Raw genomic sequence first — 19,533 nt, forward strand, 5'->3', positions numbered from 1 at the left:
CCCTACATATATACAGATTGCACAAACATAGGGCCAGTAGTTTTCCATACAATTTTGCCAAGAACAGCATTTTACACATGAGAAACTGCAAACTCCAGACTGATTCAGCAAAAAGCAAGAAGAACATCTATACAAGAATAACTTCCAGATAAAGAGATCTACCAATTCAGATTTTGCCATCTGCTTTACATAATGCTTTACTAACATGGCTGGTTACACTGTGTACATCTCCCCACACCACCAAAGCTAAGGAGAGCTGAGGGAGAATACAGTGTTAGTCCAAATAAATACTATAGGTGGAAAAGTATTAACTACTGATATTCATGGCTTTGAGTGCCATGAACATCTGCTCTTTTATTAAGCTTACATGTGACCTTCGGAGAGTTTAAAAAATAAGTGCAATTGAAATATTTCCAGCTAGAGTGACCCAGACCTGGCAATTAAAGTGGCAGTTCACTAACATATCCTACCATGTAGTAAAACCAGACTCCATCCAAAAGAATAATAAAGCTTAAGGTTTAATTTTGCCTTTCTCCAAACACAGAGTTTACTTACATTCTGGTTCGTATACCAGTACAAGGATGAATCCTTCAGAATAAACCAATACTTTTTCCATTTCTGTGTGAAGTAACCTTTGGCATCCTTCTTTTTCCATAGCCAGCCTTCACAATCTCCATGCCCCAGGTCTTTGCAGGAAATCCGCCTCCTGCTCCCACTTGTTAGAGAGCTCCCTGAGAACATGACAACAGTGTGAGACACCTCACTGCATGGAAGAGTCAAAGAACCAGCCTCAGCATAAACACACTGCTAATGTGTAACCATCATCCAGTTCCAAACCCTTCAAAAGCCCAGTCCTCTCCAGTTTCAGGGAGAGGAGAGTGAACAAACCATTTTCAGATTCCACAGTGCTCTGCAGTTTTGGTTCCAGCATGAAAACAAAATGAAAAGGGCCTGTTTTATGTAATGGTTTATTGAATCTCTAGAGGGTTTGTTCCTCATAGGGCTGCATTTTTATCTGATTAAGACAGCCATCATCATCCTGAAGTTAACATCTATTCATTTAGCACTCAATCTGACACTCAGGCTATGACATAATCTGTATGCAGATGTAGCCACTACTCCTGCACATCTTAGGTTACTACTTTTAGCAGTAGAAGGTCTGTGAAATCCTGGGCATTTTAAAAGTCAGTTTTCATAGTCAAGAAAAGATCAACTTCCATCAAAATGCACATGCTTACATTTCTTCCATCCTGAATTTAACTGAACAACAGTATTTCAACTTTACTGTTTAAAGACACAGAGCCAGGTCTTTCTTTTGTTACTGTGAACAAGCAGATTCATATTGCTACGAGAGCTGTATTTGTCCTGCTGCTGTGGAACAGGGAAGCAAATTGTATAACATCAAAATACCATCCACAACCAACTTCTGAATATTTTCCTCATTTTAGAATGGCATACTGTGCTCTGTCCTGGTCAGGCTCAGAAGTATTAAAAATGTACAGTACAATAAAAGGAAAAAAATTCACAGAAAGGAGACTAAACCAACAAACAGAATAAAAAGAGCTCACTGGCCATATGCTTTCACATAAATTATTACGCTGGAGTTCGTTTTTTTTTCAGTTCATTGTTTTAACAGTCTCAAATAGGCCATGAATAGGTAAAGAAACAGAGCAGAAGGAAATGGCAAAATATACAGATAGTAGCTTTATTCTAGCTAAGTCAGGGGAAATGTTACCAACAAGTCTAGCTATATTATACCCTACAACACACTTATTAGGGATTATCTGGCATTTCACTTTGATGTGTACTATCAAATTTAGAAATGCTTGCTTAATTTTGGCATTTGACCAAGACCACTTAGAGAAGCTGTCTCATTTTCTAGTCTCAAAATGTTATCTCAAATAACTTACCTTTTGACCATTTTCTGCTTTTTACCCTGAGGGAAGCGTAATGGAATGACTGTAAGAAAAAAAAAGAAGAAGAAAGTTATGAAAATAGAATGGAAACAGCTGGAATTCACTGCCCTTCTCATGGGTAGCTTAGGGTTAGCTACAGAGTGTGATCACAGGATCAGTTATCATAGGATCTCATTTTGGTCATTTTTCTCTTAGTACTATTATAAAGATCATAAAGCAAACACACTGGTGCTAAACCTACAAATTAAAATCCCATCTTTTCCTGATTACCAACTACAATGGCAATCAAATCACTAAGGATTCTTTGCATGAATGGTTATGCAGCAGTTTGAAAACTAAGGTTATAAGCTCATATGAACGACCTAAGAAAATGAATATTTGAAGTTTGTTGTACATATACGTGAGATAGTTACAAAAATACTCATTCAAAAAGAAATATCCACCACAGACATGATATAGTTACTGTGTCAAATCATGTGTTCAATGACATGTTGAAGTCACATTCTTCAATTGTTTAAAACCACTGGAAACAATTATGTTAGGTTGAGAGAATAACTCAGAGGAGGAAAAAAAATAAAACCTTTCTTTTGAGGCTGCATGATAAAATCATTGCAGATTCTTAAAACAAAAAAAACCCCTAAAAGCTAAAATCATTATTTAAAACTTTTAAAAAGAAGGATACTACTCAAAAGATGGTCAGGATTTCCCCTCAAACATGTAAATGCTAGGGGAAAAATTCCATGTCAACACAACAAAGCTGCCTGGGTGGTAACTGGTGCTGCCATTGCCAGCAGAAGAACCAGCAGGCGTTCCCAGTCCCATAAGGCAGCAGGTCCAGGCAGAGAGCAGCACAGAATGGGCCATATTTTTCTCTCTCTGGAGTTCTCCTTGGGACAGATAACACTCAACTCACCAGAGGGCCTAGAGGAAGGGTACCTCAGTCACTGGCAGGGATATCTCCACACTACGTTAACTAATGGTGACTACAATTAACTATCTTCTCCCAGGAGCCATCTGCTTACCCTGTCTTACAGCAGCTCCTCCCCATGCGGGCGAAAAAAAACACATGCTGCAAAAGTCCTTATTAAAACTGTGGTACAACATATCAAGTAAGTGCTTAAATGTCACAATATTAACATTTTAAAATAACTGAGGATTATCATCAAAATAAGATTATTTAAGATAATATCAAGATAACAAAGGATTACAGCTTAAGTACTATCAAAAACGAAGCAGCTGAAAACATGACTCCAACTAATGGAGAGGCAATGTTTTATTTAAAAAAAAACAAGTGGAGAAGGAGGGAGTTGTTTTGCACATGCACAGGCCTATTCGTGACCCTTCTGCAGCGTAACCAGTTCACAGCACTGAACAGCATGGGCACTTGTTAGTGACCTGCAGAAATCAGTAATTCTTGACTTCTGGGAGAGCTGGCTCAGAGGGCACCAGCTTTCTGTGTCCTGGTTATCTCAGACTGTTCTCCCAGGCAGTCATACCATATGAGTGCTTCACAAAAATATTGTAATTCTGACAGGTGACAAGCTCTCTAAGTGTATGCACATTGTAGCACTGTAAGACACTAAATATTCTCCATTTACTTGGTAGCTGCAAATTTATCTCTGTTTCGAGCACTAAAGAAGACAAAGATTGATGCTTGCTCCTGTGCTGCAGGAAAAACATTAAAGAATAGTCAGAAAATTAAAAGAAAACAAGGATAAGTCTGCAAGAAGCTATTAAAGAGGTACAGTAAGATTGTTTGTTTTTTTTTTTAATTAATGTATTGCAAGCCCCAGCAGCAGTACTGGTCAGTCACGTATTGCCAACTGGAGTTCTGTGGTGACTGTGACTGAAACAATCTGTTCAATTCCTCTCTCTGTATAAAAAGGCACGAGGACAGAGCAGGTATCTGTTTTGGGAAAAGAGATCAGCAAATTTGTCCACAATTCAGGCTAAAAATGGTACTGATTAAATAAAACCCTATAATTAAATTCTGGTTTTGATATGTGATTGAATTTAAAGAACTGCAAGAAAAATGGAAAACTGGAGGATATATAGACCAGAATAACCCACCAGGAACTGGTGTGCAATAGAAAAGTTCTAAAAATAATGAAGATGCAAGCATATCAAATCAAGGAGATCTGACAATATTAGGTCTTCTAAAAACATAAGTTAATTAGTTTTATCCTGTTTTGTTTCTGTACACATGCAATGCATTCAAAGCAAGAAAACCAGAGAAAGTGAAAGGTTTGTAATACTTGGGAATCAGGACTTCATTAGCACCACTAACTTACAAAATTCAAGCTTCATATGCTGAGAGATAAAGGGACTACTATATAATTAACTTTGTGGTAAACACTGTAAGAAAAGAGTCAGAACTTGCAACTTCAAAATGACTCAGAGTTGCTATGGGAAACAGAGAGATGATAGGAGAGCATACTGTGGTTGTCAGCATTTAAGTTCTCATCTCAAAACCACAACACAAAGTAGAATGTGAAACAAAATGCACACCCTCCCACCCCAACCCAAAAAGAAGCACACCATGGAAAAAACCCAAAGTGGCAGAACTACATCTGTGCTACATTAAGCTAAATTAATGAGACCTCAACATAATCACAGTGTAGTAGTAGGGGTGCTGTCACAGTATCAGCAAATGAAAGTTATGCCACATGTAAAAAAAATGCCCTGGAGACTAGAGGGCCTGTTACCTGTCAGGATGCAGGGAACCAGTTGCATGAATGCAAACTTGGTTGCATGTGTCTCTGCTGTTTTGAGCCTCAGCAGTTCTTAAAGGAAAACCATGAATGAGTTCCAAACACAGCCATGGATGCATTCATTGGCAAAGTAACTAAATCCTAGGGCACATGGTGCTGATTTCCTCACAGGATGTGTATTAGAGTATTTGCAGGGTCAGGATGGCTGGGAACAGCCTTTGGCCCAAGTGTTTTCCAGCAGAGGTAGCAGGCAAGGTGGAGATTGGCAGAGAGGGCAGGCACATCAATAGACACAACTGCAGCTTTGCACAAACTGCAGAAAATTGACTCATGCACTTTCTGCTAATGTCACTGGTCTTTAGCTTCACTTCCAAATATTTGGGAAGCAGAATGACATCTGGTAACTTTCAAAAGTACTTTGTGAAAAAAGGGCTAAGTCAGAATGAAGAAAGAAGCACTCTATAAATCAAGGGTCTCTTCTTTGTCCTTCGTAGGAAATGTCTCATGTTTGTCCTTTGTATGAAATACTTGAAAAATACTAAAAAATAATGCCTAGATGTTTTCTACCAAGGACCTTAAAAACTGCTACCACAGAAGTCTTTGGAAGTCTTAATCCCATATGTCTCTATCATAGAATTCACAGTATTTAAATTATTTAAGGTTTTTTTAAGTTTTCTTTGCCTTCAGGGCAACATTCCCTCCAGAGATCCCTTCTGATCTAGCCATTTTCTGTGATTCTCCTTCCAAAACTAGTATGTGTTCTTACATACTACTAAACTTAACTAAAAGTACTGCACACACACTGACCTGCTGTGGGTGCTGTAGCCAATTTTCTGAAGATGGAAATTATTCCTAGCTTTTTATTTTCATATCTCATAACACACAAAAATTTCAGGGTTTCTGATATCTTCAGTACCTTTTAAAAATATGACAACAAATTGAACTGTTGGGGAGGTTTTGTTTTTTTTGTAAAGTACATTGACAGATCATTACCTTCCTCATGGATGTGCTTCCTTGACGGTCGATGGCAGAACTTGCATATCTAGGACAGAGAGGATGAAAGATGTCAAATAACTACAGAAAAAAATAATTATCTGAATAAACAGCGGATATACACACACATTCTATGCATTTCCAAGTGTATGCTTATAGATGTAATCAGAGTTAAAACAGGAAGCCTTTTGGAAATGTAAACATTGATGCAATGGACAGTGTTAATGTTACTAAGAAACACAAACCAATTCAGAACAAATTTATCTGAGAATATCTGGTTTTGATTGAGTCACTGGCCTAAAAATACCAAACCCTGACCAGCTATTACTGCTTTGGAACAAACTGCAGAATCTAGAAAAAGGAGGAACAATTAGCTACTTACACCAATTAAAAAACCCAAAACAAAACAAAAGATCAACTCAATTATTTCAGGTTGTTTAAAGAAACATTCATTGCCTTACATGACACTAAATAGGCAAAATACTGAGCAAATAACTGCAATATTTTATACTTACTTCTAAATAATTTAATTCTAAAATACTGAGTGTATCACACAAGTTACCTAAAATGGATTTCTGAGGCATTCCTATTTGCCAGAAATATAAAGGACAGTGTCTATTCTGAGGTCTGATACCCATGTGTCATAGACTGGAATTTGCCTCCCTCTTTTCTTATTCTTCAGAACTTTGATTAAATTGTATGTTATGAGCAAACAAGCAAATACAAAAAGGGAAGAAGAATTAGAGAAATGCAGGCACTAAGAAGCAAACACAGATGAAGGTTGAATATAACCTCTGCTCTCAGTCCTAGATGCACATGGGCTCAGTGTTCAATCAGAATGCTGATGCTAAAGTAGAAAGGTTGACAAGAATGAGCTAAAAAAAGATGGAATGACTTCCACCTAGGTGGAATCACAACACAGAGAATTGAAAGGACTTGAGGAGGTGTGGTACTTCTAATTTACATCTTAAAGGACATGCAAATGAAGTGCAAGTCTAGTGATAAAATTTGTAATCAAGATTTCAAATGAGGAACAGTGTTGTATGATTAGAAAATAGTGATAATGAATCTCCAGAAAACAGAATAGAAAAGCCTAGAAATAGGGGAGGGTAGCAAAAGTACAATACTCCAGTTTAATGTATTTGATATAACCTGTGAGAAACAGATTATAAAGACACACCTGGTAAAAGATTTCTAATGAATGCTGAGAATTGTCACCTACCAAATATTTTACATGTGCAATCAGCAGTGTTGCTGCACACAGCCCTGCACTTCTGCTGCCAGAGCAGTTACATCCAGTTAAGAGAATCACAAGAACTGAGTACCCTGCATTTTCTGTTCAAACACAAATTCCTTTTACAGTGAACAGAAGTGACTTGCGGTTTCTTTGGGAAACAAGTGTCAGTAATCAAGTGCAAATGTGAACACCACCTTCATGTTGACAGTCCTCTTTTCCTTTTGTGGAACATGGGAACATGTTTTCATCCGCTGCCATAAAAAGATAACACATCTTTAATTGTCCCATAAAATCTAGTGAGGAGTAGTGTTTCAGTTTGTAAAAGGTAGAGTATCTACTGAAAACAAGGACTGCATATACATTAGGGATCTCTTGATCACACAGGTAATGCTCAGAAAGATGAAATAAAGTGCTCTTAATATCAGTGCTCTTAATTATAACATCTCAATTCTCTTTCTATTACCTTCAGGGTTATTAAATCCATCATTAAATGAAAGTTATAACTGTATCAGAACCACATCAGTAGCTTATTAGATTGCTATCATTTTGGCTTCTTCACAGGTGACAGAGATGATAAATTCCAGTGAATGAATGAATACAATCTAGAAACAGGAATAATTATTTTGAGTGCTACTTTCCATTTCCCCTCATCTTTGGTATCTGTAGTTGTTACAATTTATATTGTTGACTTTTTTTTGAGCTCCTACTCTGGCAGTAATAGATAGAAGTAATTTAAAAATTATTCTAGTCATAACAAACTGCTCATGTATATTTACTATTGATTGAACAATAATTTTAGACACTAGTAATTTGTTTGATTTGTATTTATTTATTTGACCAAACAGAGTGATCCAAACCTTGCTTTTGACTATTCTGATTTGCAACAATTTTTTAATCTATAAAAGTTTACAGTAAGTAAAAAGAAGATGACTGTCTGCCAGAATTTACTCCTGGAACTGGGTATAAATTACTGGGTAGTGTATTTTGTGTTCTGTCATGATACAACGTTGTCAGGAGCTGATGCCAGGGGGGTTAGACTTAGGTGGAGAAGAGCTGTTTCCCACAAACATGCTCTGAGCATTCTGACTGGGGACCTATATAGAAAGTCCAAGTTGATGCACAGTCCATAAGCAGAGTATTTTGAGAGCTTTTCTTAGGATGGCTCCTTTTTCATAAGGTTACATGAATGTAGGAGCTCAAGTACACAGCACAGGTGATCAAGAGGTAATTCCAAAGCTGTTGGTTAAACATTGGGAACAACAGCAAAACCTGCATTTGAAAATATCCTGTGAGTCCCTGCTGCTGCCTGCATGCTTAGAAGCATATGGTGATGGAAACACAGAGAGCTTGAGTAGCACCTCTGGTGACTCACAACAGCCATGAACAACCAGAAAATGCACCTATCATCCTGCTCTTTTTTCCTTGGCAAATAACTGGGAGGTGTAAATTTCTAGACACAAGGGGTATGCAAAGCTCTCTTCAACCTTCCTGCCACATATTCTGGATTGCTTCAAGTGCAATCTGGTAGCAGCTCAGGGTCAAGGCCACCATAATTAACTTCAGCCAAAAAAAATAATTAATAAATTCAGCATATTAGGAAATGCACTTGTGCAGAAAAGTATTGTAGGTACAATGTGAAATTTGCTTATGGTTGGTTCAGAACACGTATGTAGGAAATTGGATTTATTTAGCTGGTCACAGGAATGCATTTATAATCAACTCGCCTGGATTCATGCATTGTATTTAGGTTATTAGAACCTTCAGAGCTTATATAACATTCCTGTCTCAACAAGTAATTTCTCACTGCAAATTAATTATTGAGTATTTTGTAGTGAGATCTGAAATCCCTTCTCAGTGTCATGTGGCTCAGCTACTGGCTCAAAACTATCACCTGATCCTTCAAAGACCATCCAGCTGCCTCAGCTGTACCTGTTCTGTTCTGCAGTCACCTTCATATTCTGGATTGCTTCAAGTGCAATCTGGTAGCAGCTCAGGGTCAAGGCCACCATAATTAACTTCAGCCAAAAAAAATAATTAATAAATTCAGCATATTAGGAAATGCACTTGTGCAGAAAAGTATTGTAGGTACAATGTGAAATTTGCTTATGGTTGGTTCAGAACACGTATGTAGGAAATTGGATTTATTTAGCTGGTCACAGGAATGCATTTATAATCAACTCGCCTGGATTCATGCATTGTATTTAGGTTATTAGAACCTTCAGAGCTTATATAACATTCCTGTCTCAACAAGTAATTTCTCACTGCAAATTAATTATTGAGTATTTTGTAGTGAGATCTGAAATCCCTTCTCAGTGTCATGTGGCTCAGCTACTGGCTCAAAACTATCACCTGATCCTTCAAAGACCATCCAGCTGCGTCAGCTGTACCTGTTCTGTTCTGCAGTCACCTCAATACAGGTCTGTCTGCACATACAAAGCTGACAAAAATAGCAAGACTAAAATTTATTTTCAAAATATTTGTCTCTTCTTATTTCTCCAGCAGTAACCACAACTGAAACAACAACAAAAAAACACTTTCTGAAGTATTTTAATCATGCCACTGTGGACATGATTAAAACAATTTTTAAGCATTAATATTTACAAAGAAAAGACAAGTTATGGTAAACAACCCAAGCAGCATTTCCACTTGGAAATGGAGTGCAAATAGTCATAAAAACTGATTATTCAACTAGCAGTTGTGCTACACATGAAAGGTATGATTCCCTTCTGCCTGGCCTGTGTGTTTAGCTAAGCAGAGAAAGAGCTTCAAACCCAAGGTCTCTGGAATGATGGCCTGGTTAGAATATGCACACATCTAGAATCCACAGATATCAAGCCTTCCTATTACGAGAAATTTCTTTTTCCTAGGGTAAGAGGAAGATGAAAGAAGAGTGTGAACTCTGTGAAGCATTTATTCAGAAGTCTGCACAAAAGCTGCAGCAGGGGCTGCACGTGGGACGCCTGTCACCTCCATCTCCTGGGTGCCAACAATGCCAAGCAGGGTGAATCGCTTCCCGTGAGAAGGAAAACAAATCAGCTGCTTCTCCAGGAAGCATTTAATTGAGTTTTCCTTCCTGGAACCCCAGAACACTCACACATTCCGTGATCCCACCTCTGACTGCACAGTGTAATTTCTTAAATCGTGACACCTGCTCAGAAAAGAAGAGTCACAACTTGCTTGTGGCTGCCCTACTTTCCCAGCTACCAGGCTGCTGCCAAGAGCTCAGGTTCTCTGCAGTGGTCAGAGGGGGACAGAGTGTAACGAGTGAATGGACAGTATTTGATAACGAGGGGTGAGGGTGATCTGCAGGAAAGGTGAAAGTCTAGCCCTGCCTCTAGTGCTGGGGCAAACAGTGACGTAGATGTGCCAAAAGAATTTGGAAGAAACCAGAGTTGTAATGCAGAAATACCCAGATTTTTTTCTGCTCAAGGCTAATGCCCCATGCTAGGCTTGCTTTACATTCTACTTATTTGAAGTTTTAAAAAGCCAGATATTCATAGTAACATTCCTCAGTCACATTTTTCTCACATAGCTGCTAGTGCCCTTGGTGTACATCCCCTTTTTTAGAAAGGTTGTAATCATGTAATAGGAGCTCAACAGGCAACTATGGAGTTAATGAAAATAATGCTATTTCACCCAAACATGTGAATCTACCCACACTGTTTCTCTCCCACTCTCCAAAACCGATGTGGGATAAATATCTGAAATATTTCTATTTTGGTTTAAGCTGTCTAAAGCACCTAAAAGAAGGTTAGGAGTAAGAAGATATAATTCTGCCTCTTTTAAAATATTTTTCAACTTGTTGAAAAGAGACCATACAGTCATGTTTGGACCTGAAATTCAAAATGTGTGGCAGAAGGATGAAGAAAGGGGGAGTCATTCTATAAAAATACAAAAGAATAGGCTTTTGCTATGAAAGTTGGCCAAAATTTCATGAAGTCATATGTCCCTGGAAAAAGCTTTGGGCAGATGTCCAGTAGAGACTTGTGTCCTGTCCACCAAGGATGTTCCATCTGGATAGTGATGTCCCTGCCAAACTGAGCATGTGCAATCCACTTGGAATAATGAGGTATGTTTTGCTCTAGGAAGAACAAAATTCCTTTGTGCCTCTTCCTTGTGGTTGCAAAAAACTACAGGTGTGGAGAAGGAAGATTAAAAAAGGGGTGAGAAGTATGACTTCTTTTGGGAAGGGGTCTGAGATTTCTCTCTGTTGCAGAAAGTCAGGTAAGAAGGATGTGAGAGAGGGAGGGAACAGCCATCCTGGAATGAAGGAGGGTGAGAAAAGGGAGCAACAAAAAGTGAGGAGAAACAAGTGAAGAACCAGACAATTGCATCTGCAATGATAGGTTTGGGAAACTAAGTGAAAACAGTAAATACATAAGACTGACAGAAAACAGTAAGTTCTGAAAACTCCAGTTTAAGAGGTAAAAGCAAAAGATGAAATCCAATTGTTACTTATAAAGAGACAGAATGACATTTTTATTCTCCCTGTGTAACCTCTGCCCTAGACAAGATGGATGCTGCTTTGGCTCTAAATTGGGACTAATTCTAACTGGGACTATACTGAATTTATTGTAAAATAAGAATCTGTCTTTGGCTGAGGTAATAGATGATGAGGTAATGGACCACTACAATGGCAGCAATAGTGAGACAAGACCGTCTTTTATAAGGTGAAATAGAATTTTACCCTAGAAAGTCTTTTGAACTCCATCTTTAGCACAGTTCCATCTGAGATAGTGCTACTCAATGGAGATGAATGCCATTTGAAGCATTCACAGCACCTACAGCTGGGGAAACATCAATACATTCTGACCATTGTAACTGCCTTTGAAATCAACTACAGCATTTAATGCACATATAAAGAGGTAAAAATACTGAGAGTCCTGAAAATCCAGCACGAGGTGACTTGTGACTGGTGATCAACAGCTAAGGTTGTGGAACCTCAGACTTGTAGCTGTACCATGGTGGTATTCATAGCACTGAAGAAAATAATCAGAAATTATAAATCCCTTACACTGGTGAAAGCACTTTAAATGTAACTAATTATTTTATATACAGTGCATGGTTTAACTTCTTAAATAGGTATAGGCCATATACAGGATGGAAAGATGTAAAAAAGAATAATTATATGTATCACTCTTTTATTCATTAGATATAATTGATTAAGTTCAATTTTAAGGGATGAACTGAAGCCTCCAATGTCAGTATTTAAGAGCCAAGAATATAATCAGTAACTTATGAACAGAGTTAGATGTTCATTGACAAATTCTGCCTGTTTTTGCCAAAAATTAAGCTAGAGTTAATGCTTTTCATCCTCAGAGGGATTCTGAAATACTAAATTTCAAAAGTAACAACAAAAAAAAATTGATGGGGGAAGCAGGAAAACATCTGCTGCTTTGTAGCAGTATAATTTTTGCCCTGCTAAATAAACCTACATCTGAAGTATTTTTTCATCTTTTGTAATTTTTATAGTTGATGAAGTTAGCAAATGAAAGCTGTGAGATTTACTAAACAATATTAATTCTTTCCTCACTCAACCCTGAACATCTATTCCTCAAATGTTGCAATTCAATTTCTAAAAGTAAACACGGAACTATAATTTCCAAATAGATCACATATACGTTTAATACAGAATGACAGAAGTAATTACCTTTCAGTGTCTCCACTGACTGTGTCCCCTGCTCTCTGTGGAAGAAAAACAGAGTATTAAGCACAGCTAAAGACTGTACTTCCTTGGTGCACCCAACCCAGCAGTATCTGCAGTGAAAGAAGTCACAGAATAAACCACAGCAGTCATTCTGTAACTCTGAGGGAAAGGAAATGGAAAATATATTTCAATTTCTAACTAAATGTTATTGCACAATGAAGATCATGTTTAAAAAAACTTGCATCTGCTCTTACAGTTTCAGCTGCCACATAATTGGGATCAAAGCTCTTTAAAAGAAAGGAGCTAAACACATGTTAGAATGTCACTGTTTGCAAACATGTTAATATTTGAAAGGGAGTTTAAGTGTAAAGGGCAAATATTCCAATATTGAGCACAGAATTTCAAAAGAAAGAACTGTAGAAGTTTTTCAGAACAATAAGGAACTTGTCATCAGAACTTACTTTAATACCCTTCTTACACAGCTTTACATCGCTTCATTTTTACTACACTGGTTATTCCTCTGAGGCTTGGAAATGAACATTTCTTTTAGTAGTAAGTGATTCAGGATTGAAAATAAAATCTGTTTCTATTACTTGAAACCAAGCTTTATGATGGGCAAGTGTTCATCTTGAGATCACAAAAATGGTATGTTTTCAAAGTAATGTCCATTTTTTTTAGCAATGCAAAAAATGGCAGTTGAAAAACCTTTTACTTAGGATGCTTTCTGAATAACCAAACAGGAAACAAGTTAGTTTTTTGAAGTTTGTGTTTGAATGTCAGTGCTCCAGGCACACTGTGAGGTGTTGGATCCCACGTGACTTCAGAGAAGTGTCACCAAACTGAAGCACGAGTTGCCCCTGTAAAAGGCAGGATGGTTGCTGGGTCTGTCTGTCCACACAGGCCGTGACACAGGTCTGTGCTCACAGGAGGAAGCATTTCTAACAAAACTTTAGTGTCCAGGGGACAAGGACACATTTTGCCACCTCCTTCCTTCCCATACACACTTTCCCCTCACCCACCCCTGGCGTGTATCCACATATAGAATGGTTTATCAACTTTTACCATGCCACTTCTACTGTGCTTAATAGATGATTTGCCATTTGAGGAAGGCTGAAAAACTCTCAAGTAGTCAAGTTATCCTGGTAAGAACAAAAAAGTTCAGAGGGGATTGATGATCCTACAGTAATATTACCCAGTAACTATGTTCATCACTTGCTTACATCTAGTTATCTAACCTAGGATCAGAAAGATATTTTCCCCTGAGCAGGCCCATGTAGATCTACACAACTACCTTTTCTTGTTTTCTCTTAAACATTCCTGTTATCCAAAGCATTCCTCATATCCAAAGGAGAGTCAGCCTGCCACAGGGACACAGTGAATGTACAGGAGGTTTATGAGTGGCAAAGATTTATTTCTATACTATCAAGCTTATGAAGGTACTGACAGCCAAAAGTGATCCCTACATCAGTCTCTGAAGTTTCACACCTATCACTGCAATGATCATGGGGCTGACAATTAAGGAAAGGTGATGGCTCTTCCTGGTTTTGCAGCTGGGACATGTTTGTGCTTTGAGTAAAATGCTGCCATAATTAACCCACACTCGAACCAGAGAATGTGTTTTGGCAAAACTGTCTAAAAAACAACATAAATGACGTGGACTTCATAGTTATACTTCTACAGGCCCTCCTGTGTCTTACCTTCCACATATTTTACCAGTAACTCTTGTTGCTGCATTAAATACTATTTACTACTTTTAAAATTGCCTTTTACTTCTTCTAGTAACTCCTTCAGCTAAAATATCCTAGCAAAAGTGAGCATCAAAGATAGTTACTATTCAAATAAGATTATCTTAGCTGATGAAAAGCAATTAAATGCTACCCTTACACCTAAAAGCAGGGGGCTCTCCTACCTTCCTTGCTGAAACCAGGCAAAGGCAGAGCTCCCCAACGACTAATTGAGCACATAAAAATGTAACAAGCTTTTCTGAGTGCTATAAACAACTTCATGCTGAAATCTAGTCTAAAGTACCTAGAAAAAAAAAAGAAAATATGTCAGATAGAAAGATTCTCATTTTCTTGAAGCTAGCTTTAAGAGGTAACAGCACCCATCTACAGCCAAAATGTCTGTTTGGAGAGCTCCAGAAACATCCTGCACAATAAATGTCAGATTGCTGCTACTGCTGCTAATGCACTATTAAATATGAATGAACCAATCTGATCAACCCTGAAAATACTGTGGGCAGCATAATATGATGTTGTGTGGCTAACAGAGTAGAAGAACTTTGACACAAGAGCACTAACCATGAAAAATAATTCATATTAGCAGGCTCAAAGATTTTCTTTTCATATCCCTCTGCCTTCTAGTACTACTAATTTTAGCAACTGAAAATGGGAAGAATAATTCAGTCAGTTTAAGTGTTTCCCATTCTATTTCTTAATTAGTAGAGGCCTTCCTTTTCTAAAACTGCTCCCAAAGTAAAAGCCAAGTGTTTTCCAAATCAAGATACATCCAATTCTCTCCCACATGGGATTCCTGCCACATTCCTTCCTCTAACAAAGCTGAGAAAATTCTCCTTGCTCACACGGGCTGCCCAGCTTCTTTTCATCACATGTATTACACACTTGCATGGCCACTACACATCTAGCCTTGTTACTTATTGTCTTCTAAAAAAAATGCACAAAGAACACCTCTATCACAGGTGATCACCTTGGATTGTGACTCCTTTTGATGGGATGTATTCTGTTAGTACAGCTGTAAGTAATTGTTTGGATATTGTGAACTTGCAACAAAACAAACCACAAACTAGAGTGAAATGTGCTTCTCTTAATAAAACATTTTTTTTTTTAACAGGTCCTTTCAACACTAGTATTTTTTTTTTGCATTAATGAGCACTAATTTTAAAAGATATTGAATAATCTAATCTAATTATTAAAGAATAGTCTGTAGTAGGGAAATTTTACAATGGGTCAATAATGGAGGGAAAAAGAAAAAATACAAGTTAACTATAACTACTCATAGGTTATGCAAATTGTAACTTACATTAGTTCAGTGCAATTTAGAAATGAGCAAAAAAGTATACATTATTTGTATAAATATGGAGGGGGAGAAGTTCATAAGAGTACTTGAAAAGTATTTGTTTAAAATATAATTGCAATGGTACCAATAGAAAACATTTATAAACTTTCCAATATTTATCAATAATTACTTTATTAGAAAAAAATCTCTGCTCCTGACTGACTCATTAATGACATACATATTTTTACCACTATTTAAGTATGGACTATGAATTACTGGAGGTTTACATACATATACATACAACCTTTGGTTTGGCTGAATTTTTGCCCCCAAACAGTTATCATTGTAGCACAATCCAGTTGCTGCTCGAAATGCCAACCAACAAAAGGATTCCTGATAGCACATATAGAAAACTCCCCACACTGGCATTTCTCTACATATGGCTAGAATTAATTCCCTTGTCTAACAGGATTATGCTCCCAGTATTTGGAAAACAAGTTGCCTTATCCTAGTTCCCAAACTAAAACTTTACTCAATCTTACACTAAAAGGCCACATCCATGACTAGTAGACATGTGGGAGGCTCAGGAGGCACAAGTCTTGTGATGCTGCCACAGACTATAGAGCACAAAGTCTGTGAAATTCAGGTCACTGGCACCTCTCAGCCTTCTTTAGAGTCAGCTCCACATTTATGTAGCTCTAGGGATTTTAGTGGATCTATTTTCTGACTTACACAAGTAGAAATGAAAGGAGAGTAAAGCCTAGACAGTCTAACAAGCAGATCTGATGATCCTCTCCCAGAGGAAATCCTGCAGAAACTCCTCTTTACCTGAAATTCCTATAAATACTTGAGAACAAAAAGAATTGTTTCCTTCAATTAGGATTTTATGATGTAAAGAAATGTTTTCTCATAAGAAGTAAAGAAATCACAGAAAACAAAAGAACCCTGAACCACAGAGATATTGTGAAAGCAAAGGTTGTTTAGTTGTTGTTTCCCAGTGGAATAGACTAGAGTAGGGGGTTGTGAGACTAAAGCAGTTTGATAACAGGAGTTACTAATCTCAATGGTCAAATGCAATATATTAATTCTGTCTAGATATGTCTTTTATCCAGCTGCAAAACAGATTATTTCACCTTTACTATACATACTGTTATAATCCAGATACTGAATATTGTTATTTTACAGATATTGAATTCCCTACAAAAATGATTTCTTCTCCTGCCTCCTTAGCAAAGATATTCATTATCCTAAGTATTTCTTTCCATCAGGTTAGTTCAAAAGTGAACCAGCAGCCTTGTTGCCAGGGGCTTCACTTATCTCTCCAGCTCAGTGAGCTGATGCTTAACCCATTGAATACACTTGCAAAATTACCATGTTCAGCTAAAAAGGAAAGCTGCCCTTGAGGTTTTTCTTCCACTCCCTCTCACTGAAGGGAGGGATAAAAGAGAAGGAAATAGTCCCCATGCAAGCTACATCCATGAGCTGCTCAATTTTTAAGCTGGGGAAGCAGGAAAAAAAAAAGGATGAGAGATGACAAAATCAACTAAGGACAGAAGAAGAACATCCACTCAGAATTTGTAATTTTGCTGCACAAGATTCCATGGGAAGGGGAAGTGGAAGAAGAGTGCCTGAAGCTAAAAGGAGATAGTGCAGCTCCAGGAATTACACAGGTCAGGGAAAAAGAGTCAATTCCTTCCCCTTCCTTCGTCTTAACATTCCCCATTGCTCTAGTCCCACACAGGACTGACCTTTCCTGCCAGGCAAGGCCTTCTCTGCTCCTCATCTTGCTGGGGAAGGTAGGAAGCCTGCTAAGAAGGTAAAGAGGGTAAGGACAGGGACCAAGGCCTGAGCCAGTGAGGAGAGAGGAAGACTCAGAGGAGAGTCTTTAGAATACTACAGCTGGCTTCCTGCATACTGATCCTTTTGTCAGCAACAGCAGCAGATGATATTTGTACAAAAAGGAAGATGAGTTTGCATATTTACATTTGGTACATTCTTCTGGATGACAATTATGGCCATTATGGTGGCAGTAACACCAGTTGTAGCTCACATTTATGAACAAATGCTGAATCCTATCAATCCAAATTGTTGTTACATTTATCTTTAGTCTACATAGAATCAGAAATCAATTTCTTTTGGATTTGTCTTTTTTGTTTGCTTGTTGTTTTATTTTTGATAGCCTGAAGAAATAATAAAGCAATAAATGTATGTGCTAGAATAATACAATAGAGTCATTCTTAGCTATTTTGTAACTTTTCTGTACTCCAGAATGCTTTGCAAATTGCAATTTATACATGAGGATGCAGCAGGTTCATGACTGCTTCATTTGCTGTCGTTGGTTGTTTCTAGTGGATTGTTTGAAGACTGCAGAATAAACTAATTTAAATATTCTCTAATACAGCTAAATTACTTATGAAAACATGGTGTATGTTTGGATAAAGACAGTCTCATATTTGCTTTGCTGCAAAGCTTCCTAATATAGCTATCAGTTTAAGGAATTCAAAACAAACAAGGTAGCCTAAACATTTGGAAGCAAGCAAGAAAACACAGCCTATCTCTGGGTTGAATTGCTGAAGCAGGTATCACAGGGCAGTGCAAATACACCAGTCCTAACCACTGCAGTGTGGTCCCTGCTAAATTCCTGGCCTTCTCCTGGAATACTGCACAAGTGGAGCCCAAGATAGGTCCACAACAGGCAATGGAAATGCTCAAACCTCAGCTGAGCTTCACAACTGCTCTTAGAGATGGATGGATATACAATGTCTGGATCCAGATGCAGTATATTATAGAATGAGTAAGCTCAACCATTGTTTTAAGTTGCTTCTGGAAGTGAAAAGGTCCATCTAAAACAAAAGCTGGTTTGCACTGTGCAGATACACAAGCTAAATTTGGTCTAATTTAGAGAATCTACACACTGTTTTCACTTTGCATTACGGATAGAGTATAAAGGGTACCAGAAGTTGAGATTCAGTGGTAATTTAACTTCCTTAGTGCAGGGGAACTTCTAAGCAAAACTTTCCAGCCTATGTAATAACTTCCTTTATAGAACAAGTTGCTCAGGACTAAAATTCACCACAAATCCAACTGCGTTCTTGCATCTCCTTACAACAAATTGTTGAGTTTTTTGATAGAAATCAAGGACAACCATAACTTACTTCTCTTTATTTTCCCTTGTACTGTAACATGCCTTTTCCCTTTTGAACTGTTCACAGATTAATGAAGAGTGCTGTTTAGAGAATTATGTCTAAACAGAACTGTAAATAAATCTGTTATTCAACATTGCTACTGAAGGATCCATCTTGCACTACTACTAGACACTTGTCAGCTCAAGCCTTCACCTACACAGTTATGGAACAGTAAAATACAAAATCATCTTCTCTTACAATCAACACAACTGGGCAGAATCAGTTTGAAGCTACAGCAGCCAGAAATACTTATGTTAGATTCTCTGAGCAGCTAGAGCCCATGTAACCATTCCCACAGCAACCTTTCATCATAACTGCAAGGTAGGGAAATCTGTTTTCCCTATTATAGGTACTTAAATATAAAGCAGAGATAGGATTTATTCAGCAATTCAGAACAGAAATAAAACTCTAAAGAAAGTAATTCTCATCCTTGACACTTAGAACAGCTTTGTTTCTTCCTACAAAATCAGGAAGGAAGAAATAAAATATGAGCAATTTTCCTACAAAATTGGCAATAAAAGACTCCTCCTTCAGTGATATGGAGCTGAATGTATATGATTGTCCCAGACTATCTCCATTCGTCTACTTAGCACTCAGACTGCCTATTATCCAGAAAAAGTGCCTGGAACATCTGGCACATCCCAGCATGCATGCATTACAGAAAAAAACAGCCCTCCACTGGTTTCGCACACATTTTAGTTCTCAGCATGTACCATTAAGCTTTATATCATCTGTCAAGCTGCCTTGTGCAGCTCCAAGACCAGTTAAACAGCATTTACATCATTCTGTGCTGAAAGGCATGCATTACCAACTTCCTGTGATCAGCAGG

General features: G+C 37.7%; 1 protein-coding gene across 1 annotated transcript in view; it reads right to left on the reverse strand.

Annotated features, from left to right (window-relative positions):
* LOC104387815 (connector enhancer of kinase suppressor of ras 2-like) overlaps positions 1-19,533 on the reverse strand; it is a 192,501-nt gene that overhangs the window by 25,759 nt on the left and 147,209 nt on the right. The window contains 2 exon segments of the mRNA XM_009996606.1: positions 556-731; positions 1,911-1,959. Coding sequence (XP_009994908.1) covers positions 556-731; positions 1,911-1,959 — 225 coding nt within the window.

The sequence above is a fragment of the Chaetura pelagica genome, unplaced genomic scaffold (assembly GCF_000747805.2).
Source record: "Chaetura pelagica isolate M959 unplaced genomic scaffold, ChaPel_1.0 scaffold103, whole genome shotgun sequence".
NCBI lineage: Eukaryota > Metazoa > Chordata > Aves > Apodiformes > Apodidae > Chaetura > Chaetura pelagica.